This window comes from Spermophilus citellus (genome assembly GCF_964194105.1).
Source record: "Spermophilus citellus genome assembly, chromosome: 15".
In the NCBI taxonomy this organism is placed as follows: Eukaryota; Metazoa; Chordata; class Mammalia; order Rodentia; family Sciuridae; genus Spermophilus; species Spermophilus citellus.
This window is the reverse complement of record NC_138195.1, coordinates 70,360,788-70,385,929: the sequence shown is the minus strand read 5'-3', so window position 1 is coordinate 70,385,929 and position 25,142 is coordinate 70,360,788. Positions and strand designations below refer to the sequence as shown.

The 25,142-nt window shown below is 47.3% G+C and overlaps 1 protein-coding gene across 10 annotated transcripts in view; it reads right to left on the bottom strand.

The window, feature by feature from the left end:
- The window catches only part of PAX2 (paired box 2), a gene marked incomplete at both ends in the record, with an annotated part of 77,917 nt that overhangs the window by 5,502 nt on the left and 47,273 nt on the right, over positions 1-25,142 (bottom strand). For all 10 annotated transcript variants that reach the window (XM_081268392.1, XM_081268393.1, XM_081268394.1 and 7 more), the window contains 2 exons: positions 12,076-12,202; positions 14,363-14,538. In XM_081268392.1, coding sequence (XP_081124518.1) covers positions 12,076-12,202; positions 14,363-14,538 — 303 coding nt within the window. The remainder of the gene's footprint in view (positions 1-12,075; positions 12,203-14,362; positions 14,539-25,142) is intronic.

Genomic DNA, 25,142 nt, shown 5'->3' with positions numbered 1-25,142 from the left:
TCTTAAAATTCAAGAACAAATAGAGCAGAACTGCCAAACAAGAGATCACTTATGACTCCCAGGGAGGTAGAAGAATCTGTGTTTGCTTTTGTTTGGGATTTTCTTTTATTCACTTTGATTGTCAATAAAAAGTATATATCTCTTGACCATCTTTCAGTGAGTAGACCTGAAGCGGACAATGACAGCAACATTCACTTCGTAAAGAGATTAATAATATGGAACTTACTGGTCACAAAAAGCCTGAAATAGAAGAGAACTAAGGAAGATGTGGAGTTTTTGAAGCTAGGTAGTCATAGGAAACAAATTCCTCCTGTCCCTATGATGTGCATGTCTACAAAGCAGCCAGTAAAAGGAGTAAGGCTTCATCTTAACAAACAAAGTTCTGGGTTTTCAACTGCATGGTTCTCACAACCTGTTGCAGATGAATTGCTCAAAATCTAAGGTTTTGTCAGAAAATCTCCTCCCAAGCTTCAGGAGAGAGAAGAAAAGCTGGGTGACTTGAAAGCTGTCCCCAACTAACCCAGAGGCACTTCTATTGCAAAGTTTATTCCTTTTTCTCTTTTGCAAAGTGGTACAGCCAGGGGCTGGGGGTATAGCTCAGTGGTAGAACACTTGCCTAGGATGGGTGAGGCCCTGGGTTCAATCCTCAGCACCACATACAAACAAATAAACAACAACAAATACATAAAATAAAGGTTAAATTCTTTTTTAAAAAAAAGTGAAAAAAATGGGCTTGGGATATAGCTCAGTTGGTAGAGTACTTGCCTTGCATGTACAAGGCCCTGGGTTCAATCTTCAGCACTGCCCCCCGCCCAAAAAAAGAAAAAGTGGCACAGCTAGCTTGCTGAAAGTCACATACTAAACTATTAATTATAAGGCACATTTCCAAATTCTGTTTTAAAAAACTGAATTTGGGAAGTACCAGGCAGCAGTTTTTAAAATGTGAGAGAAGAGGCCCACAATGGAAAAAGCATTCCAGCTTCCTAGCGTTTGGCATACAGCTGTGCTCCATTCTGTCACATCATTGTCACTACAAAGAGGTGTCTGTTCAGGACCCCTGAGCCAACAAAAGTGCAAGCCCGCTGCATACAAAGCACTTTCAATGGCTTCATTAGTACACAGGTGACACCTGAAGAGCAGGAAAAAATTGACCAAACTCTCCCAGAGCCATATATTCCTCTGGAACACCATTGTCAATAATGAAAAACACATATTGCAGGAAGTTTTCAAATTACTAAGATCATCATACCATTTGCCCAGCAGCATTCTCTGAGCAAGTCTCCTTTAGTGAGGGAATATAAGTGAGTAATGGAACCTGTGCAAGGAGGAATCCACCGAGCACCTGGTATTGCAGTACTACAATGAGGCAGTACTAGAATCATGGACAGACAGGAGTGAAGACAGACTCTAAAACTGTAGATGGGCTGGGTGCAGTGGTGCACACGGGTAATCCCAGAAACTTGAGATTGCCTCAAGGTAGCAGGATCATGAGATTGAGGCCAGCCTGGGTAACTCAGAGAGACCATGTCTCCAAATAAAAAATAAAAAGGGCTGGGGATATAGTTTGGTGGTAGAGTGCCCCTGGGTTCAATCTCCAGTACCACAAACAAACAAACAAACAAACAAACAAACAAACAAAACCAAAACCCTCTATAAGACAGCACAGCCACCTCCTTTACACAAACAAAAACTGAGAAATAGGAGAAAATGGCTACACTGCAGAATGGAACGGTTATAAAATATGTGCTATCCAACAGGAGACAGGAAGCAGTAAAGTATTTGCTTTGCTCACTGACAATGCCAGTAATATGAAAACAGCACCAGGAATCACAAATGGATAAAAACTCACATGTTACTAAGAGAGAATGGGGCTTTCATGTTGCTGCTTGCTTTCTAAGCTTTTAAAGACAAGAACCTTCCAGATGATTAGTTTAACAGCCTTGTTTTAAAGGTGAGAAAATGGAGGCACAGAGAGGCACAATGACTTTCCTCTAGTTACATAGTTAGTAAGTGGTGGAGCCAAAGTTTGAAGCCATATCTATGCCACACTGCCTTTAATGACAACATGCAGCCAGATAATCCCCCAAAGAGCCAAAGAAAAGGAAAAGAAGTCACCTGACAGGCAAGTCTCATACCATCATGCTGTCATTAAGATGAGACAGGAAAAAAAAGGGACACAAAGAATAAATAACTGACATGAAAGGTCTGTAATAAAACTCCATGGGGTATAGTATTAATCTCCTTTGAGAGTTTTCAGAAAAAAAAAAAAAACAAAGAGGCTCTTCAAGAAACAGTAGTAGTTGAGAATTTTAAAGTACTCAAAACTGTTAGATGCACTGTACTGGATGAGGATGCCTTCTCAGTTCAACTGCAGAGTCCCTGAAGATTCTAAAGCCAATTTCTACAGCAATCACCACATCGGAATCAGACAGTGCACTTTTGTCAGACATTCCTTAGCAAATGGGCCAGAGCAAATCAACTGTTTTGGAGAATCTAAGAGCAGCCTCTCTTACAAATACAGAGAAAAGCAAAGTGAGAGACTTTATTAAGAAATTGGAAATTTTTAGTTATCAGATAATTTGCTACTTTGTCAAGTATAATCCAAGGCCAGAGTTAGACTTTTCCTTGTACCTAGGTTCCACAGCATTCACTGAGCACCTACAATATGCTAAGTTCTGTCCTTGATATTTTATATTATCTCATTTGATCCTTATATAAAACCTATGATGACCTATTTTTAATCCCTACTTAATAGATGAGAAATTGAAACCCAGAGGAGATATGTCCAAGATTCACAGTTAGTAGACAGTAGAACCTAGACTACAAAGCAAACTGTAGGTACACTTGGGAACTGATTTTGGAATGATATTCTCAAATACTGTAGACCTAGGTATTTAGTCCAGGAAAGTAACCTAGGATCATGCCAAACTAATCCTTCCTATATGAGAACATCCTGCCATTGCTTGTTTCTTGCATGTCTAAGCTTCTTTCATTTTTTACAGTGGGGGCTTTCAATTGGGGCTCATAGCCTAAAATGACCCATAGATGCATTTCAGGGGTCTATAGAAAGCTATTTATACAATGTTATAGACGTTATATATGCATATCTTTCTAGGTAGATAGTTCAGATGTATTCATGACTCAAAGATTAATAATCATCATTTATAAAAAAAATCAAGAGAACCTCTGGTGAAGCTGATTCCAATTGCTTAAATGATAGCAATAAACAAGATCATACAGAAAACAGCACAGTGTGGGCTGGCAATGTATCTTAGTGGTAGAGCACTTGCCTATCATATACAAGGACATGGGTTCAATCCCCAGCAAATAACAAACAGCAACAACAAGAAAACAGCAAAATGTGGAGTAGCAGGGAGGCTTATCTCAAGTCCTAGCAAATGTCAGCACTCAGAAGACAGAGGAAATAATAAAGAGAAAGCTGCCCAAGAAGCAGAAACTGCTGCTCGTGATGGCTTTGGCAACAAGACTTATTAGACACAGATTTATACAGCAAAAGTTATATCCCATGCGTTTAGAGATGCGTTTCCTCAGCATCTTTCTCTGAAAATGAGCACTTTAGCTATCCACTTGACACTGTGGAGGACCCTAAGGCCAGAAAACATAACTCTTGTTTTACTATCCTATCCTCAAGTTTTGTCTCCTTCTCATAAGGTGGCAAAAATGAAGACATTAGATTTCTTCAAGGTTGGCAATCTGTGCCTGCATCTGACACAAACATTTATAATACTTACAATAATACAGTTATTAAATTTGTAATTACTGCCTAAATATCCCCTACCTTTATATTTGCTATATCATTATGGCCCTTTATGACCAATCCAAGTTATATATAATACACTAAAGTAACAATTTGAATCTGTAAAAAGTTCTTTAAGAGGAAAGGGAGAGGGTTTTTACATATTTCATGTTTTTTATTTTTATTTCTCATTTCCAAATCCTCCCAAGGATTGTCCCCTGGGACACAGCTGCCAGAGTGTAGATCCCTGGCCCTGGCTCTGTTTTGGTCCCACATTAAACAGGAGGCTCGAAGTTCCAGCAGAGGGGGCTGTGCCCACAGCTCAGGGTGGCTGCTCTGGCTGATCTTGAAGCCCACTGACAGTTGGACCTTTAGTCCCTGGGGTGTCCTAGACGGGGATGCTGCCTGGATCTGCATGGGCTAACGGAGGTCTGATCCTTGACCACCAAACAGCTGGACACAACCAGTCATCCTGTTCCCAGCCCTGTTTCCCTTAGCACACAGCTGTCGAGGTGACTGGTCCAGGGCCTCATGGGAGATTTTTCCTTCTAACTCAGCTGGACCAAGGATGGAGCTGTGACCTCAAGATCCTGGGACAAGACTAGGGAGCAATGGAAAGAAGGACGATTTCAAAGGGCTCAAAGGGAACTTGACTATCCATCCCCTAGGCCAACTCCCTGATTTACAGAAGAGGAAACTAGGCTCAGGGAGGGAGAAGAAATCTCCAGTGCTGTCCTCCATTCACTTCCTGATGCTGCCTTCTCTGGCTCCATCAGCAAGTCACAAATGAAGAGTAGAGCTGGGCAGGTGCTGGTACCTAGGCATCTGGGCCCAGGCTCACGGATGGGCTCAGCACATAAGAGACCCTCATGCTGGGTGGGCAGAGGTTAAGCCTGTTTGCACAGTCTCCTGATACTCCAGGTCTCCCAGTTCCTCTCTGGCTTAATTTTGTTCTCTGAGAGCACTGAATTGTCAGCTCTAATCCTTCTGAAAGCGCAGCGTTTTTCAGGCGCTCTGTGTAAGTGAAACCCTAATCCCAAGGAAAACGGCCACTTAAGCTGCTGGAGCATTAGTCTGCTCTCGAGCCACTGCAGGATTTCCTCCCTCCCTGCCTGCCAGCCCAGCCACCACCAGGGAGAAGAGGGGAGGATTCCAGGCTGAAGGCACGCAAAGCCCTCTCAGAAGTGACAATAGTGGCAGAGCTGCCTTCCAAAGCTCAGGGTTAAAAAAGCACTGGCTCGTTTGTCCTGAGGCTACAGCTAAGAGTGGGGGAAGAAGGGATTCTGAGAACCCTGGGGAAGGAGGAGGAGGGGTCTTCCTGTCACCTGGGGGTGGCTGGCTCTCTGGGGGTCTTGCGTAGATGGCTTTGAGGCTACCAAGACATTTCTGAGTCCTTGTTCCCAGTTTATACCTGTAACATTCATTCTGACACCACTATTGAGAATTTCTGGTAATTCAGAAAAGATTAGGTTGGTGGTGGATTTTACTTTCCTTTTCTTCTTAGAATATGCCAAATAATGGAGTAAACGGTCTTGGTGCTGGAGGATCCCCGTTTTGCAGGACTCTTTGGGACACCCCAAGCATGTCTAAACAGCATCTATAGCAGCTGAGAAGTTCCTTCTCACCTAGCAAATCACAAAAGCAGTGTCCAGTGTACTCAGACACGACCCTTTTTTAGCCTGAGTTGGCTATTATAGACACTTAAAGATTATTAATTTTTAAAAAATTTTGTGGGCATTGTTGAACGAAAATATTTTGATCAAATTCAGACTGGCCTCTCTCCCTGACCTCTAAATGAATTAAGACTACTGTGAAGGAAAAAGTAGTCCATTTGGAGTGCTCTGCCTCTAGGGTCTCATGTATGAGGTGGCGGGAGGAGAGATGAAGGGAGGAAGTGGAAGAAAGGACCAGGGTATGGGCCAAATTTGGGCTTAGAAGACCACAGAACTGCATCTTTACTAAAAGGCCCCCAAACCTTTCATCCCTTCCTCATCCTCCCTGTGACTTTCCTCCTCTAGGTATCAGCCTGCATGCTGCTCTACCCTGGGAAGGGCAGTTGGTCATTGCTGGGCTGGCTGGTAGACACAGACAGGGATGTGGGGTGGGATGGGAGCTGGAGGTAGGGGTGGTACAGTTTTCATTCTGCTCAAAGTTGACTGCTGTCCATAGTTCTAGAATGGGTTGGTGCCTCTTCTTTTCAACATCCTTTCTCTCTAGAGGTGGATTGGATAAAGGAGGAGAGAAAAGGGCCTGATCCAATAACTCCCTAGGCTGCAGGCCCAGGGCACCCGCAATATCTGTCAATGTCTCATTGCTATGGAAATGCCCCTATAATTAAATCAGAGTGAGATCTGGGGGCTGTAGGTCCTTGGGGATGTGTCTGGAGACCTCAGGGATGTCTGGAGGAAGACAGCCTCTTCTCTTTGGGTATTCTTAGCCTAAATGAAGGACCTGGGGCCCATGGGTGCAGAGGAGAAGCCCTCTATCTTGGTTTGGCCTCTGCAGTAAGGGCTCTCTGACTTGCCACATGTCCCAAGTTGCCCTCACCCTCTCCTTTCAAGGTTGGAGAGGAACTCTGATGTGTGTACCCTAAATTCCTCCAGCTAATCAGGGGCTTTGAGCAGACAGACAAGACTAGGAGACTCCCAGCCTCCTTCAGAAACACTTCTTGGCCTTTATTGCCCTCTCCTCCCCTGAGGGGCTGGCCAAGGGCTAAGTGTTTTATGGAGGGAAATGCAGTTGCATTGGAAGGGGGTTGTTAACTACAGGAAAGAGGCGGTTCCTGGAGGTCCTCAGGACTCCCTGAGCAGGAGGAGGAGGTTTCCCAGGGTCTACACCTCTATCTACTAAAAGGCCACTTTGCTGCTCATTGCAGATGGGGGCAAGGAGTCTGAGCTGGGGCTGCTGAGAGTTGACACCCTCTCTCTGAAGCTGAGCCCATATCCCTTTCCCTGGCCTCCAGGATACAGGGGGCCAATGGTGCTGCTCAACTTTGAACTTTGGCTCACCCGCCTCCCCACCTCTGCTTAAACTTGCCTGTTCCAGGAGACCAGCACCTCTGCTGTTCTCCCTGCCTTGGGCATTTCCCTCCTGCACAGAACCCACAGATCCCCCTGGACCTTAGAGCTTCCATCAGAGTTGCAGTCTCTAGGCATTAAGAGAAGTTTCTTCCTAACTCTCGAACAAAACCACCTTCCTCCTGCCATGGTGGAGGTGTAAACTGCCCCCCCCCCAAAAAAAAATCACCACACCCTGGGAAGAAAACACTGTCCTTGTCCCTAACTCTTCAATGTTCAGACATTTTCCCAAAGAAAGTTAAGATTCTCTGTTGAGGACTAGCAGTCTGGGAGCTTGGATAAGAAAGAACACAGGCTCTACTCTCAGAGTTGCCTGAGGCTCAACTCTCTCAGTTCCTCCAAGACCCCAAAACAATGAGCTATAGGTGTGGCCTTCATTCTTGGTCCTTTTTGATCTCCATTATCACACAACTTGTTGGGCAGTGGTGAGGAAGGGACCCTGGCTCTGTGATAAAGGCAAAACTTATACCTCCTTTTGGTCCTTTCTAGGATATTAAACATGCTTAATTTATAGTTGCTTTTGGATAATTCTATGATCTCCAGTTCTTGGGGGTATTATTTCTCCTATGTATTGCTTTGGCTAACTTTCACTTATGATAGTTGGCATTCACATGGGATGTGTAATTTTTTATGGTGAGCTCATCTTTAATTGTGATTATTATTTTTCTTTGTGGGAGTTCCTTGTGCCCTGGATTGTAAAAGGTCCTGATAAAGAAGGTTTTTTTTTTTTTTTTTTTTTAGTTCTCGGCGGACACAACATCTTTGTTGGTATGTGGTGCTGAGGATCGAACCTGAACCGCATGCATGCCAGGCGAGCGCGCTACCGCTTGAGCCACATCCTCAGCCCGATAAAGGTTTGCCAGCAGCATTCCTGCTGGGATTTCTGAGTGGGTTACTATCCTGGAAAATTTTAATATAAGTTCTTGGCTTGGGGTTCCTGCAACACACTCATTGCATAAATGTGGATTCTGATCCAGGCTCAGGCTTGGGGTCTTTATTTCTTATGGTGACATCTCCCCCCCCCCCCAACCCCCTCCATCCCTTGCTTCCCTGGGCCATTGGTCTGTACTTTCCTGGACAGAATTGTTTCTCTTCTGTCTCTGACTTTATACAGAGTAATACTCAGTTTCTAGCTTCCTGCTTCTCTTGAGCCCAAGGTCATGTTTCCCATCAAGTGTGTTACATACCCAACTTCCCCTAATTAGGGTCTCGCTCCAGCATGATACCAGCAGTTTCCCACATACTGCTCTGGCATTGACTTTTCTGGCACTAGAAAGTGAGGTTTGGCTGTGTATTAACATATTTTGTGTTATGTTTTACCCAGCCATGTTTGGCCAAGGTTAGCTTGCCTTGGTGGATGGCTTCTGGACATCTACCTCATTCTTCCATTACCTCTATGCCACTAAAATGAGGGAGGTGAAACCTACACTATACAAGGCTCTCCCAATGCTTGGCAGCAATGCCCACTAGAGGCCAGTGAAGCCCACTCTGTGCAGCAGCTCAGGACAGGTGTGTTCCTCAGCTTCAAGAATGAGCATAGAGGGCTGGGGCTAGGGCTCAGCAGTAACTCACTTTCCTGGTGTGTGTGAGGCCCTGGGTTTGATTCTCAGCACCACATATAAATAAATAAAATAAAGGTCTATCAACAACTAAAAAAAACTATTAAAAAAAAAAGAATGAGCATGGTGCTGTATAATCACTGACTTCCCTTAGCACCCTCTTGGCTCATACTGGTCCAAAGTAGGAAGCCTGCTCTCTCCTCCAAGCTGTACTTCCCCAAGCCAAAGGAGTCTAAATGCTCCAAAACATCTCCAGTAACTTTGGGAATTCTAAAACTAGTTTTCATCTTTTCTCAGATCAACATTGCTGCCAGGGTCTCTCTGTAGCCTCTCCATCACTACAGCCCTGGCCAGGCCCAGGGAGGGTGAGGGTAAGGCGAGAAAGTCGTGCGGAAGACGGGCTCTCATTTTTACTAGTGATGGGAGACTTTAAGTTGCAGCCACAGTTCTCACTGTAAAGGCCCTGACCCAAAGGGTCCTGGAACTGCTGAGGGGTTAGTGGCAGTCCCCTGCAGGATCTCTTGCAAGAGTAGGAAGGTGGTGGAAGGCAGCAGCAGGCTGCCAACTTGAGGAAGCCTGGGCCAGAGTGCCCCCGGCCCATTCTCTCATCTAGCAGGTCTCTTCTTCCTTATCACTTAGGAGAGACTCGGCTCCGTTCCAGACCAGCAGCCTAGAGCAGTGGGCTGGAGAGAAGAGATGCCGCCGAGCTAGAGCAGCCCAGCGGCGGAAAGGAGAGTGGGTGATAAATTTAAATAACCAGCTTGACTTGGCAGCTTGCTGAGTTGTGATGCAGTGAAATTAAAATCTCGGCAGAACTTGCAAACACTACTCTGAAAAATCAGTCTCTCGCATTGGTTCCACGATGGAAGAGCGGGTGGGGGAGGCTATCGGACTGAGCCCTAGCCTCTGGCAGCCACCCTTGCTTGCAATGTGATTAGCTCAGTCCTGGCCCACTGGGCCCCACTCTCCCCTCCACACAATAGTGCGGGCTCCTCTCTTCTCTCAGTCCTGACCTTGTGGAACAGCTGCATCAAGTGGCTGGTGAAGTTTGAAATCAGCCTCCAGTGCCAGGAGGCAGCAGGAATATCAATAAGGTCTGCTTTTCAGGTTGGGCCAAGGCCTTCCTGGGCCATTTCCCTCAGGACCCATCCCCAGAGGTTTGCGGCCTCTGCTGGCTGTGCTCGGGGAGAAAGATGAGCTGAGAGCTGTGCTGTCGGGGATAAAGAGGGCTCCTTGAACACCTTGGCACATCCAAGCCAGGCTGTGGGCACAGGATGATCTTGCTGCTTCCTTACCTCAGCACCTACCTGCCCACAATCACCTGCCTACCAGAAAGGGCCTCCCTTTCCCTTCCACCACTGAAGACCTTAGTATTCTCCTATGAAATAAGTTTTTAAAGAACGTTTGAGGGGAAATTCTACAAATACACCAAGAACCTCTCCCACACCCCAGCCCTGTTTGGAGCCTAGTTCTCACAGATGCCAATGACGTCTTTCTAGAAGAACTCACCTAAAGTCCACCTCTCCTGGGTGTCCTTGCATTATTGCTCATTGCTCCCCACAGAGTCCTGCCCGAAAGCCGCTCTGAGATGGCCTACCAAGTCCCTGGGCAATGCCCAGTTTCTCACCTTGACAATACTTCCAGCAAATTCTGTTTGTCCCCATAATAAACACATCATGAATCATTCATCTTTAATAGATTATGCAAATTAGGAGGACATAAAATCAACAAAGATCAATAGCTGCAGTCATTTAATTGCCAGCAAAAACATTTTAAGAATGAGCATAATCTGCAGCCCTTTCTCGGGTAATGGCACTATTAATCCAAACATTGGATCTTGGCCTAAGTGTGAAAAAAATCATTCCCTGCCCCCAACTCCACCTCCCCTCCCCCATCCTTCCATACACTTTTCTCTTTTTGGTAATTTCCAGTTTCTGAGTGAGTTTCCCCGTCATTACCACTGGTGAACAGCTCCGAATGTTAATGGTTCTGCTTTTGTTACTCCTCGCTTGATTGAAATGTCGCATACAGATTGAGATGTTAGTGCTAACTTGCCACCTGGGAATGTCAAGCTGGGTCTGAAATGAACTTTTCTCACACTTGGATCCAGATGGATCAGCCGGAGATGTTCCCAGGCTGAGCTGGGACTGTTCCAGGGCCATGGGGGGGGGGGAGGCGGTGGGGGCTGCTCAAGGTGGAGGCACTTTTCTGTACCAGTCCCAGTGTCCTTTGCCCTGAAGATCCACATCTTCACCCTCCTAGGAAGTCCCTGCCTTTTAGACTGTTGCCTTGAGCATAGGGAAGTGTGCTGGGATTGGAGAAAAGTTTCTTGCACACTCTTTCACCAATTGCCTGGACTGGGCCACCATTGGGAAGTGACCACTGACCAAAAAGGTGATCTGGCCTGGGTCAGAAGATTCAGTGGGTCAGAGAGCTCCCAAGTTGGGCTACAGAGGGCTCATGCTGAAGGCCAGTTAATATAGGCTATGTCCTGACTCAGCTGGCACAGCTAAGGTCATCACTCCCAAAAGTCACCTCTGCAGCACTTCCAGAACTCAGCCACTGAGCCCATAGCCAAAGACTGCAACTTCTTATAGGTTGGACACAGGTGTACCAGGACACCCCTTCAGTAAGGCCTGGGAAAGCTAATAACAGGAGGCTGGGTGGCTACTCCAAACCCATGTCAACCTGAGCCAAGCTCAGATCAGCTCTAAGTCACAACCAGGCCCTGTCCTATAGCAGGGCCACCCCTGCTCCCTGTCTTTGCTATTGGCTGTGATGCTGGCTGCCTGTATCCCTGCTGCCAGGTCCCTAGGCCTCCTCCACTCACTCGGCAGGTAACGCCTCAGTGTCTCCCAATCCCCACTGAGACCCTTCTCAATCATTCTGTCTCCCAAGGAACAAACGGCACATTGGCTTTAGTGTCTCCAGAATAATTAGGTGAATTTTAATAACACCTCAATGTGTGTCTCTCCCACTTGGGCAGTCTCCTGGCCTGGAAACCCTTTGCAGTGCCAAGAATCTTCTGTAGCCTATAACTCTGCAGCCTGGAACTTCATATGCTGGCCCTCCCCTTCATGACCACTCCAACTGCCTCTGTGGCTCCTGATTCATGGGGGCTCCTGGTCAGAGTGCCCTTCCCCCTGCATGTGACCCTACTTGGCCTTGGTCTCAGTGACTTCTCCAGGAAGCAAGAGAAAGGTTGTGATAATTGTGCTCCTCTGTAGCTCAAGCCTAAAGCCACAGCCACCTGTTCTGCCTGGAGGGTGAGGAAAGTGGATCCCCTAGGAGCCTTGGGGACAGAGAAGTGTAGAGAGTGGATACTGGGCACCCATGATATCCATTCTCAACAGCCTGGCCTATTACCCTCTGCATTTTTCTGCACAATCCTTACAAGAGGCTCAGTCTGGACACCTTTGGGGAGGCAAGAGAAAAGACAGAGGGAGGACAGGAAAACAGGCAGAGAGAATGGGAAGTAAGCCCCTAGTTTCCACCTTTCCAGGCTGAAGTCCAGACCCTTTGACCACCGTGTTTTCTCCCCACATCTGCACACATCTGTTTAGGAAGCACCCTGATTTTTGAAGGCTTTCTCTCCAGATGCCATGGCAGGAGGCCCACTTATCACACTGGGCCCCAGATGGCATGGGCTGAGTAACCCCCACCCTCCCAGAAGCCCCCTTACCAGTCACCACAGGATATGTCTGTGTGCCTGACACGTTGCTGCCCAGCTCGGGGTTGGTGGATGCAGATAGACTCGACTTGACTTCATCAAGCCCAGGGGTCAGGGCTGGGAGGGAGTACTCGTTCCCCTGGGAGGAGAGAGAAAAGCGACAGCTCTCTATTGATGAGCACACACAGAGAAAGGGCTCGGTGTGCAGATGGGAAGGAGGAACGGGAAGCCCTCCCAGATGGGGTGGAAGGAGATAGCCGGGTGGGAGGGGGGATTGGGAGGGGCAGACACTGCAGGGATGGGGAGTTCTGTGAGGGTGGGGTAGACCTGACATGGTGAGCCAGAGGTGCCACCTACCCATTGTGGGTGGTTTTCCCTGTGCCCTTTAGTCTTCTCTAGCACCACCTGCCTAAGAAACCCCGGGGGAAGTACAGCAATGGGGAATCTCCTTGCTGAGAGGCATGGGGTGTTCAGATCCTCCTGGGGTGGGGACCCTATGGGAGGAGGGGCGAACCTTGACATGACGGCAGAGGCAGCAGTTGGGGAAGGGCCTAGTGGGACCTCCAGCCTGGCACTGGTGGGCTGGCTGATAGGGTATGGGCGCCCCTTTTTTAAAAACAAACAAAGGCAGCCCCACAGGCCCCTTGCTCTCTGCCTGTGCACTGGGGTATGAAATTGGGGAGGGGGAGAGTCCACATGGCTAACAGAAGGGTGGGAGGGGGCCAGTCATTGACTCTGAAAGGGTGTCCTGCCCGAAACACTCGGGTAATTGCCTTTTTATTGCAGCCACCACCAAGCCAGACCCTGGAGCTGGGCAGACCAGGAGCCTGCACAAAGCAGGAAAAGTTGCTCTGATTAATATTACGTTAAATTAAAACTGATTTTCTGCTCTTTCGGGTCCGTTTTTTTCCCTTCCGCTTCCTGGCCCCCCCAGAGGACCCCCTCCCCTCCCTGGCTGGACGGGATTGCCTCGTCATTTCCAATTCCTTCTCGTATTGATCTTCCTGTAGAAATCAGTTTTGTAATTAGCTGCAAATTAGGCCTTCTACTGGGGGTGAAGCTGCCCCCTGATTTATCACCAGAGTAATTCGCTGTGATCGGAGAGAAATTAAAATGAACTCAATTAGGCTTCGGATTTGCTTTATGGGCCCTGCTCCGAGTTTCAGGGGGAAAAATGACTGTGCTGGTGTTTAATAGTCTAATGAAAGTAAATAAAGGTTATTCATTGTAATACAGCCGGCGACTCAGGGAGGGTGCACTGAGCCGCCCGCCTCGACCGGCTCCTCCTTTGTTGGTTTATGGCTCAGGGCACCTTAAAAAGACTTTTGATTTTTGTTTTATGAAGACAAACAGCTTATGGGATGAAAGGACGGGCGGGGAGAAAGGCAAGTAGCTAGGAGCTGTTGGAGTCTTAGAGTAGAACTGTGCTGTGTGGAGACTGTGAGTCTTCGTGGATGTACACGTGTGTGGGTGTACATGCACGTGTGTGTGCATGCACATGTGCAAGCATGGCAGGCTATACTGTGTTGCAGGCATGAGTCTGGCCTAGGCCATGTATGGGAGGGATGGTTGTGTGCCTTGTGTGTGGGTGATTGCACTAGGGGATACACTGGTATGTGGGCGGAGGTGTGTGCTAAACGTGGCTTCATGGGGCTGCTGGGGTTATGGATAAGGACTGTGGGCTCTGGGGAAAAGGGAGCAAGTAGACAGTGGTGGTGGGTAAGCAACTGTAAAATGTGAAGAGTTAGAAATATATTTCGGTGTGGTGTGTTTGGCTAATGTGTTTATGTTGCATCCCACGCTGGGTTTTGGTCTGCTCTCTGTAGGAGGTGTCAGGTGTCAGGGCAGGGATCACACTGAATGGCTGGAAACAGGAGCCAGGCACAGGTGGGCTCTCTTCCTGACCCTGGGAAAGAGGAGCTCCACAGATTTGCACAGACTTTCTGTAGGACCCTTGGAGGAGACAGTCAAAGGACATGGCAAGAGGGCATTCCTGGGTGCCCGGGCCAGGACCACAGAATGGTAGAGCTGGAAGGGACCTGATAGACCATACATTGAAGCCCTTCCCCCTACATAGATGGGGAAACTGAGGTGCAAAAAAGGGAGAAGATTTTCTGGGTAACCTTGCACCCAGAACTTATCATTTCTATTTACTGCATACCACAATGATTTTTCTTAACTATATCCTGGTGTCCTTGTGTGAGCACGTTTATGCAGCATACACACGGTGTGAGTTCTTGAGAGGCCCTATTCTGCTCAGTTCCAATCCACTTCTGCAAGCAGGAAGCTCCTTCCTCACCTGTTCTGATTTGATGTGCTCTGATGCCTGGAAGACGTCAGGGTAGGAAGGACGCTCAAAGACTCGATCCAAAGCCTCCAGCTGCTGCTGGGTGAAGGTGTCAGCTCGCAAGTGCTTCCGCAAACTGTCCACACCACTCTGGGAGTCTCCATTGGGGACCGAGCCCTCAGACACATCTGAGAAACACAGGGATACTCAGGGCATTAGCATCAGGCCAGCAGAAGCCCAGGAAGAGGGGACAAAATGGGTGGGTACCTGGCTCTGGCCCTCAGGGCTCTGCATCCCTGCCAGAACCCCTTACTTCCAGCTCATAGGTTGAAAGGGGCTGCCTCAGAGGTCTGGCTAAGGAAGCCAGATCCTAAAGAAGCTGGGAAGAGAAAGAGAGGCAGGAAGGACTGGGTAGAGGTGGAGCAAGAGAGGGCTGTCTCCCAGGGTATGTTTTCCTGGGCCCCCCCTCTGTTCCCCAGCCTGGGAGAGCGTAGGGGAGGAGCTGGCTCTCAGATCCGTGTTACTGAGCCTGTGGAGAATTGAACCTGGCTCCAAGATGAATTTCAGTTCCACTGATTCCAAGGGTTGAAAATCATCAAATCTCTCAGGCCGAGTGTAACGCGGAGACTGGGTGAAGTAATTAACTGCCCCCTGAGGGAGGAGGGGCTCTGAGAGCAAAGCTAAGGTACTTGGCTCAGGTTGGGTTGGGCAGGGCTGGAGACCAAGCAGGAGGAAAGAGGAGTCACGTGGGCTTCAGAGCAATCACGTGGGTAGACCACAGAGACCTGTGCTTGCTGCTGTGCCCTGGCCACTTTCCCCTAGAGAATTCTGGTTCTGGCCTCCAGCAGGAGCCAGCTCCTGGGTCACCTGGTACTTACTGTGGGTTTCCACAGGGAGCTGAGATCTGTTCCATGAAAGAAGGGCTGGTGGTGTCCCACTGGAGTCTGCTCCCTAGGGGCCACAGGTCAGTCCTGTCTCTGTGTCAAACTCTACCTGGTGTTATCACCACGCTGTTATCCCTGCCTCCTCTGTCCCTTCCTTCCAGGTCTCTTGGAGCTTTTAAAGTGTATGTGGACCAAATGCCTCTCCCTGAACCCTGACCTAGAAACTCCCCAGTCACTCCTTGGCTTCCTTAGCCCAAGACCAGCTGAGAAGCCTTGAGCCTGGAGCCAGCCCATGCTGTAGTCCCCAGGGTATTCCTCTGGAGACTGTTATATATATCAGTTTATAGGTGATTATATGATATGATATAATCAATATTGCATTATATACAGTAACACCGTACAGTATCATTTGGGAGACCATAGAAAATATTACATATTGATTAACCTCAACCTGCAGCCATCCTCCCTGGCTGGCCTTCCAGATGGAGCATGGGGCTCTGCTTTCCTAAAGGGATCTCCTATCTTCCCTCCACACTCTACTCTGGAGAAGATGGGAAAGCGAAGAAAGTGTGTGTGTGTGAGGGGCGGGGCGGGTAAGAGAGAGGGAGAGAAATACGAGAAAGCAAGACCAAGATCAAGTCGGAGGCAGGCAGAGGCAGCTTTGATAGTCTGCCTATATTCCCTGTGGACACAAAATCTGGTAGTTGTGCTTTTTCTGTGTGTAGTTCTGGAATAGTTTTCAGTCTTTGAGGGTGTAGGCATTTCTGTGTGTGAGTTGGGGTGTGGAAAACATTTATTTTTCCCTCTTGTGAGTATTCACTGTGTGTGCACTTGTATATAATAAACATCTGGATAAATAAGGCTCTCTGTGCGTTTAAGTGACAGAATAAGAACCCTATGTGACCCCATGGGAGCGGGAGCTCATGTTGCCCATTTCTCCTGTGACTGCTTCTTCCACCAGAATGTGCATCACCCTAATTTGACTCACTGTAGCTATTTGCGTGTTCCATTGTGTCTAATTCTCTCTTCCTGGAGCCCTCCTACCTTTTGGGGAAGCCCTGCTGCCAAGGCCAAGGGAGGCTTTGAGGGTCTTTGTGTATTGGTGAGTGCAGTGTCACCAACTGCGTCCTGGGGAGTAGAATGAGCATTTGTCTGTGAGCCTGTTTATGCATTATGTGTGGGGGTGTTTCTATGTAAATGTGTGGCAGGACTCAATTCCTGCCTCTGTGAGGTTTGCGTACATGCCTGAGTGTAGCTTGTCTCACCCCATGCCTGTGTGTGTGTGTGTGTGTGTGTGTGTGTGTGTGTGTGTGTAAAGGGCTGAACTGAAGCTTTGTCCTCAGGTCACTGGCTGGAGGAGTCTCTTTGCCTTCATTTATTCAGGGGCCCTTCAGATCTTGACAAATCTGTCACTCTAAATTTGCGAGAGATTATGGTGCTCTCTCCCCAGCCCGCAGAGAGGTGATATATGATATCTGCTGCCCCTATTGATTGCCTGATCTGGTGGCAGAGGCCGGCGAAATGAACTTGAAATGAACATCATGCCTCAACTCATTGTGCGTATAATACACTACTTAATCCCACATTTTTCAGCCGCTATGGAATTCAATTGATCAATCATGTTCCACTGATAGTACTGTTTTAGGGGTTATTGCTGCTCCCTCCACTCACTGACCTTTTTATTTATTTATTTTTTTGTGCACTCAGGCCCTGGTGGTAAGACAGGTTACAGAGGCGGCAGTGCAGGGAAGGGGAGGGCAGGAGGGGAAGCAGAAGGAAGGGGTGGCCCTGGGAGGCGGAGGCAGGAAGAAGAGGAGAAGGAAGGTGGGGGGCGGTGGGTAGCGAGAAGGTGCTAGAGAGCACAACAACAAAGTGGCTGATGAAAGCCTGCAGAGAATCCGCCCAGAGGCTGGAGGAGGCCTAGAAACTCCCAAAGGGGAAGGCAGCAGTCATGATGAATGGGGAAGGAGCACAAAGAAAGTTAAGGGGGACAAGGAGGTGAGCCCCAGGGCTAGGAGAGGGCAGTGGCACTACTGGTGGGGGACAGGGACTCAGCCCCCCACTCAGCCACAGGTCCCACAGGCTGTCAGGGGCTCTCTCCAGAGGAGGGGGTGATGCCCTGCCCTCAGCTAGGGAGGGGAGGAAGGAAGTAAGGTGAGGGGAGAGGGTAGGAAGGGCAGGGGGGAGGGAGGGAGAGGCCCTGGGTCAGAGGTGCGAGGAGTTGAAGCTCTGGGGAGGAGAAGGTCCAAAGCAGAGGAAGAGCAGGAGGAGGGAGAGGAGAAGGAAGAAGGCTTCCACACCAGAAGCTGAGGAGGCACTGGTTGGGTGAGGACACTTGGCGCAGGAATGACACCAGCTGGCCCTGCTTGTGCTGACGCCTGGTGTTCAGCTACAGAGGGCAGCCTGGGGCCTAGACAGGGTGGGTTGGGAGGTACAGGTTGGAGGAGGAAAAGGAGAAGACAGGAGCAGGGGAGGATAAGGAAAGAAAGAAAACAAGGATGGAAAGAAAAGAAAAGGAAAACAAACTGAAGCAGTTGACAGTGCTGACCACCTGGCAGGTCTTCCCAGGATGATGGAGAAAGAGCTCAGAGTGGCACTTTCAGAGGGACAGTAAGGGAGAGGAAGAGACTGGTGCTAGGCCCAGATGTTGAAGGGCTCTCTGGCAGAGTTGGGATAAAATAAAGGCACAGGCAGATGGAGGTCTGGATCTGGGTTTCAGAGTGGGCAGGGAGAGAATGTGTGGGAGTAGATAACATCCACTCCGAAAGATTCCCCACCTGACAGCCCCAGTGCTGAGGAGCCAGGCTGTGAGCTGCTGGCGAGCAGGGATCATCACTAATGCATTTCTATAGCTCCAGTGCCAGACATGGCACATGGTTGGTCTTCAATAAATGACTGATTGAATGAATGAGACTTTCCTGGGTGGCATTCATAACCAGACCCTGGAAGAAGGTTTCAGAACTGGCCTTCCGACTTGTGGCACCTAGGATACTCGGTCATTTGTCAGGCAAGTCCCATGCATCCCTGGCTGGGGATGCAGAAGTTCCTGCATGAGGTCCTGGTAGACTTGTTCCTCTTTTGCACTCATCCCACTGCCTGTTAGCCTCAAACAGCATCAACTCAGGTCCCCTGGAGGCCCTTCTCACTCTGAACAACACCATCTGGCCCACCTATGGTGCCTCAAGCCAATGGACAAAGAACATTATGCTCTCAGGAGCAGAACTTAGCCTTGGAGCATCAGAGCTGCCAACCAAAGTGGGTGGCAGAGGCTGCTTAAGGAAAGGGCCCTGAGAAGCCCTCTATATTTGTACTCCCTACTCCCTACACCAAGAGGGCTAGAGTAAGGTGGCCATATGTTCCTGTCTGGAACAATTCCTATTTCTGATACTGTTTCCTACTCTTAGGCCATATTTTCAAGTTGCGGTCGGAAAATGTGGCTGCTATATGTTTAGAAAGACCCCATAGAGCTAGGAAGGGACCATGTGCTGGAATAAATGTCTCCAGCCGTGGAGGACTTGGCTCTGCTCTCCTTCTGCCCCCTGCCCATCTACACTAGCAGCACACAAGTATCAAGAGCCTCTTACATGCCATGGCCAGACTTCAGAGCTCATTTAATCCTTCCAACAACCCTATGAGATAAGTACTCTGATACCCATTTTAAAGATAAGGAAACTTAGGCACAGAGAGGTTAAGTAGCTTGTCTAAGGCCACGGAGCTAGTAAATGATAGCTAGGATTTGAATCCTGATCTGTTTGATTCCAGAGCCTGCCTTCTAAATTACTGTGCTCCGCTGCTGCTGCTGTCAAACTCAGAGCCACGGCTGAGGGCCACTGGCCTTATCTGGGCACAGCCTTCCTCATGGCATCCCCAGTTCTCTGCCTGGCCACCTCCCTATACTGAGGCTGAAACCTGTGGCATGTGTGCTGGCTGAGTACAGACTGCCCAGATGATTAGGGGACATCTGGCTCAAATTCTTCATGTTATAGTAAGGAAAACTAGCTAGGTGAGTGTGAGGTGGGTGGGCCACTTATCCAAGGTCACACAACTGGGTAGCAGGACTCTCGGGACTGGAGCCCAGTCTAGGTGCTCTGTCCAAACCAGTGTGAGCCCACTCAAGGAGGGTGAGCTACCACAAATCCTTTTTGGAACATTGGCAGGATATAATTACATTAAATTAATTAAATTAAACAACCTGCTGAGTTAAAGCTCACATTTTCTTCTCTGACCACTTCATATTCACTTAGTATTTAATGCAGTCTTCGTAGACCTTATCTTATTTGGTCCCAACCACTCTTCAAAGTAAGTAGGAATTAAAATTCCTTTTTTATGATGAGGAAACTAAGGCTCAGAGTACCTGAGGTGCAGATTAGGTGAGGGTAAATGTCTGACTCGAGGGCATATCTGCTAGGGAGCCTGGCACAGGAAAGGTGCTGTGGGCTGAACTGGTGGACAACAGCACTGCCCACACAGCCAATATCCAGAGCTGGGGCTCCCAGCAGTGGGGCCCCAGACTTCATGCAAACAAAAAGAACATAAGACCAAAGATCTTCTTGACTAAAAGAACTACCACCAACATGGTGATTATGGTTACTTTCTTCTGCCCCCTGCCCATCTACACTAGCAGCACACAAGTATCAAGAGCCTCTTACATGCCATGGCCAGACTTCAGAGCTCATTTAATCCTTCCAACAACCCTATGAGATAAGTACTCTGATTCCATAAGCAATTTTTATTCTCTTCTTGTCTAAGTTTTCCATGTTGTCCAGACTTTGTTCAATAAGCATGTACTACTTCTAGAATCATTATTAAAAATGTCTTGGGGCTGGGGGTGTAGTTCAATCACGAGTATGTGCTTAGCATACTAAAAGCCTTGGGTTCAATTTCCAGCACCAAGAAAAGAAAATGTCTTTTAACGTTGATAAAAAGATCTGATCTTCTCAGTTACTCCCCATCTGTTCCTGGGTTGCCCTGGAGCAGAACCCTCTTCACACCTTTCACTCTAGACCAGAACCCTTGCACTGGCCAATCATAAATGGGGTTGTCTAGAGAGGTCTCAGCAGCTCAGGGAAAAGAGTAGTCACTGAACACCATGTCTTGGTCTAAGACTAAGGACAAGGGACATAAGTATTATTTCTTGTGCATTTACATCTTCTGTGGATTTCCAAAGTGATCACTGCAAAGGTGAAGGGATAGATGGTGTTGGGCATGGTGGTGCACACCTATAATCCCAGTGATTTGGGAGCTGGGGTAGAAGGATCACAAGTTCAAGGTCAGCCAGCATCAGCAATTTAGTGAGACCCTATCTCAAAATAAAAATAAAAAGGAGCCAGGGATGTAGCTCAGTGGTAGAGAGCCCCCAGGTTCAATTCCTAGTACCAAGAAAGAGAGAGTGAGAGAAAGAGAGAGAGGTATAGATAGGGATCAAGCACTGACCAAAAGGTAGGTAGAGTGGTGGGAATACACAGAATGAAATGATGCTATTTCCTTAATCAGAAAGCATGAGGACCCCTCAATGTTTAAAAAATCAGGATGAGATGAGCAGGGCCTGCCCACTGAATCCCAGGAAGTATGATTAGGCATTTGAGAAGAACTTTTAAAAAGTATACCAAAAAACCATATATACCTATAATCCCAGCTGCTTGGGAGGCTGAGGCAGAAGGATCATGAGTTCAAAGCCAGCCTCAGCAACTTAGCGGAGGCCCTAGTGAGACCCTATCTCTAAATAAAATACAAAATAGGGCTGGTATGTAGCTCAGTGGTCGAGTGCCCCTGAGTTCAATCCCTGGTACCTCAAAACAAAACAAAACAAAACAAAACAAAAAACATACTAACTTCAGTTTTCTAAGCCCAAATACAAATATCTACTAGTCTATGGGGAAACTGACACTATCTAGGCTTTCACCTATATTCATTAAACCTGTTCAACTTTAGAGGCACTTATTATTTAACAAAAACTTTTTCAGTTGAAGTAACAGTCTCAGAGAAACAAAACGATTTGCCCCACATCCTATAACTAATACAGGATGTCTGACTCCAAAGCGCTCTCTATTTGGTCAAATTTGCCTTCCTCCCATGTCTTCACCATGTGGCCATCGTTTATTGCACACTTCCTGTGTCCAGGCAGGCTTGAGGTACTTCATACACACTACCCTTAGAACTCACAGAGCACTTACAAAAAAGATGCCATTCGCTCAATTTTACAAATGAGGAAACACACTCAGGAAGGGTCCAAAATATGCGCAAGATCATGCAGCTGACAAGATACAATCTCGGGGAAAGTAAATCTTCATCCACAGGCAGAAAATGACCTCAAAAAGTGGCTTGGGAAGAAAAAAAAAATCACGGAGGAAGTGGAAGCAGTGGGTGGGCGGTGGCCTCTCCACCTAGGCACCTCTTCACACTACCTTCCCCCTCAGAGGGGCTCACCCCAGGGCTGACCCCCAGTCTCCCCAGCTGCCAGTTGTTGCAGTTTCAAACTCAATTGTTCTCCCCGGTACTGAGGCAAATGGAGTCATTAATTACCTTCTATCGGCTGGGCTGAGTTCAGAATGCGATCAATATCCCCGCTTGTCATTCAGGGCAGCCCGCCTGTGCAGCCCCAGCCCCACCCCCACAGCAGCAGCAGGCAGGCAGGACCCCGAGGTCTGAGCTGCCACCCGGGGCCTCCCATCTGATTGGGAACAGGGAGTGAGGTTTAGGACGCTGAGGAATGGGGCTACTCCCCAGAGCTGGGGTGCCTTCCAGACAGGGATTGATGGAATGGGAAGAGGAGGGGGTAGAAGAGAGGATGGAGGAGGGAAGGAAAATGAAGGGAAGGAGCATGAGGGAATGAGGAGAGAGGGAGGGAGACTGGAAAAAAGATGAAGGGAAGATGGGGCAGGGTAGGGGAAGGATGAGGGGGGAGTGAGGGGAGAGAGAGGAGGGAAGGGGTGTTAAGATGCCACAGCGTTCTAAAAGGGGGCCCAGAGGGCCAGGCTGAGGAAAGAGTTGTGGAATGCCGCTTGTCCTAGGAGATAGATGACACACCCCCATTGACTCCCAGATAAACTGGACAACCTATGAGTCTGGCCTGACCATGAACCCCAAGCCAACCTTGGCAGGCGTGAAGAAGCCCTCAAAAATCTGGCTCAAATCTTTGGCTTGGGGCAAGACCAGGTCTGCCCATTCCACTAGCCTTGGCAAACCACCTGCTATCCTTCACCAAGCCCAGCTTCTAAATGTTCACTGAATTCTTGCTAGGGTGAGAGGCTGGGGGTGGCTGCAGCCTGTCTGACCTCAAGCTTGCTGTGCCCATTCGCAACCACTTGCCTCTGGGGGCAGTAACTGCATTAGGGACCTAACATAAGGCTGGACTAAGAGTAACATCTCCTGGGGTGAATCCTAGTTTGTTGCTCACTTGCTATGTGACCTTGGACAAGTCCTGTGGGCTTCTCTGGACTGAGTGTCCTTAGATATAGACAAGAGATGCTAGAGCCTCCTTCAGCAATATGAATTTTTCCTTTCTCCGTGTCCAATAGCCATCTCTCCAAACCTCTACTGCGGAAATAATAACAATAATGACTAAAGCAAATCCAGTTCCTATTACGGTACCAGACCCCTATTATAGCACTGATTTAATTCTTAGAATAACAGCAACTAACATTTATTGTTTACCACACACCAGGCACTTGTCTAAGAATTTTTTACATATCAACTCATCTAATTTTCACAAGAAAAACTTAAGCAGGAAGCTTCTTATCTCGGAAATGAAAGTGCAGAGGTTATGGAACGTTCCCAAGGTCACACAGGCACAATTAAGGAGTGACAGAGGAAGGCCAGGCAATCAGCTTCCGACAGCTGAGTGCACGCCTGAGAAAGTGAAGGCTCATGAGGAGAAATAACTTACTACAGCAAATAAGTGGCACAGCCAAAAGTAAATTCTATATGTGCCATATTTTTTTTAAATGCTTGTTTCTTCATTAAATTGTGAATTTTGAAGGCAAGGACACTATATTTTTCATCTTTATAAACAGCATGGAGCCTGATACATGATAGGTGATCACAAACATTGGCCAATTTGTTGAATAGATTTCTAAAAACAACTTGACTTTCTCAATGTTTTACCTTTTCAGAAGGAAAAAGAAAGAAGAGAAACTACTGCTCTGGATTCTGTGTCATTCACATTTTACAGTTGGAAAGTTTCATGGAGATAATTTAATCTGATTCCCTCTTAGAGATTTAAAATTTAAACCAACCAACCAACCAAACAAACAAACAAAAAAACAAAATGAAACAACAAAAGCAGGCTCAGAGAGGGTACATAATGTTCCCATGTCACAGAGCTAGGCATTGCTAGAATTAGAACTCCTAACCCAAGGTCCTCTTCACTATTTCAGGTCACTTAATTCTGACCAAGGAAGAAAAATGGATAAAAGGGAAGTGGTGGGGATCTGGGGGCAAAGCAACCATGTCTAGAGTTGACAGTAGTCAAGGAAAGGGGCTCTGGCAGAATCCAATCTGAGGAAAGCAAACTGCTCTATGTAGAGGAAAAGAATAGGCAAGGGACCCCACAGCAAGAGAGTCTAAAAGAGAATATAACTCCATAAGGACAGGATGCTCTAAAAATGAAAGTCTACTTTCATAAGCTCAAACAATCAACCTGACAAAGTAAAGAGAGTAAGAATGGGGGAGGGGAGGAAAGAGAAGGACATTTAAGGAAAATCACCATTGTTGCACACGACTAAGCTTTAAAATATGATGAGCTTAGAATTTAAAAGGACATGTACATTGAACAGTGGAAGATTATGCAGCCATTAAAAAATCATGTTTTCAAAGAATATGCAATGATATGTGAAAATGCTCCTATATAAAGTTAAGTGAAAATAGCAAGACATAAGGCTGTGTATACAGTACCATTTTAATTTTGATTAATAATGATATATATGTAATAAAGTTAAATATGCACAGGAAAAAAAGCCTGGAAAAATGTATCAAATTTTAACAGTAGTTATCACTTAGTGATGAGATCATGGCTGATTTTTTTTAGAGCTTTATTGTTTTTTCCAAACATTTTACAATGAATATGTATTGCACTTATGATAAAACAAAAGCTATGTATTTTTTTTCTTTTATAAAAGACAGAACAGCTGGGTGTGGTGGCACATGCCTGTAATCCCAGCAGCTTTGGAGGCTGAGGCAGCAGGATTGCAAGTTCAAAGCCAGCTTCAGCAACTTAGTGAGGCCCTAGGCAACTCAGTGAGACCCTGTCTCTAAATAAGATATTTTAAAAAGGGGCTGTGGATGTGGCTCAGTAGTTAAGCACCCCTGGATTCAATCCCTGGTACCAAAAAAAAAGAAAAGACGAAAAAGAACAGATGAAAGGAGAGACCAAACCAAAGATGGCATGAAAGTAGCATGCACCTGTCAGGAAGACAAAAACTTGGAATAAGATGAGACAACAAAAAAGGGCCTTTGTTGCTATGTATGGGACAAAGAACAAGAAAAGAAGATGAGTTTAAGTTCAGTCCTTGGGAAGAGGCAGTACTAAGAGAGGACAAGGAGGAGGCAGAATTTCTAGATCTCTAACCTGCCTTTGTCTTCTGCACCAAAGACTGAATCTTCAAAAGGCAGTCAGCAGGAAGGTCCTGGTGCCCTGGTGGGAGGGCCTGGCAGGTAACCCTGAGCCATGCCAATTGAGTTAACTTCCCCAGATCATTTGTATGTCAGGACCCTGGGAGGAACTGATAGGGTCCTAAAATTGCTGTTGATAATATTTGAGCCAAGAAATGATAATGAAAGAGTGAGGCAGTGACAAACCCAATGCCATCCTGCCTTGCAGGAAATGGGGAAAAGTAAGGGTAGGCAAACTACACTACAATAAATTCAGTATAAGGCTCTGAATATTTTTTAGAAGAAATTATTTTTTTATT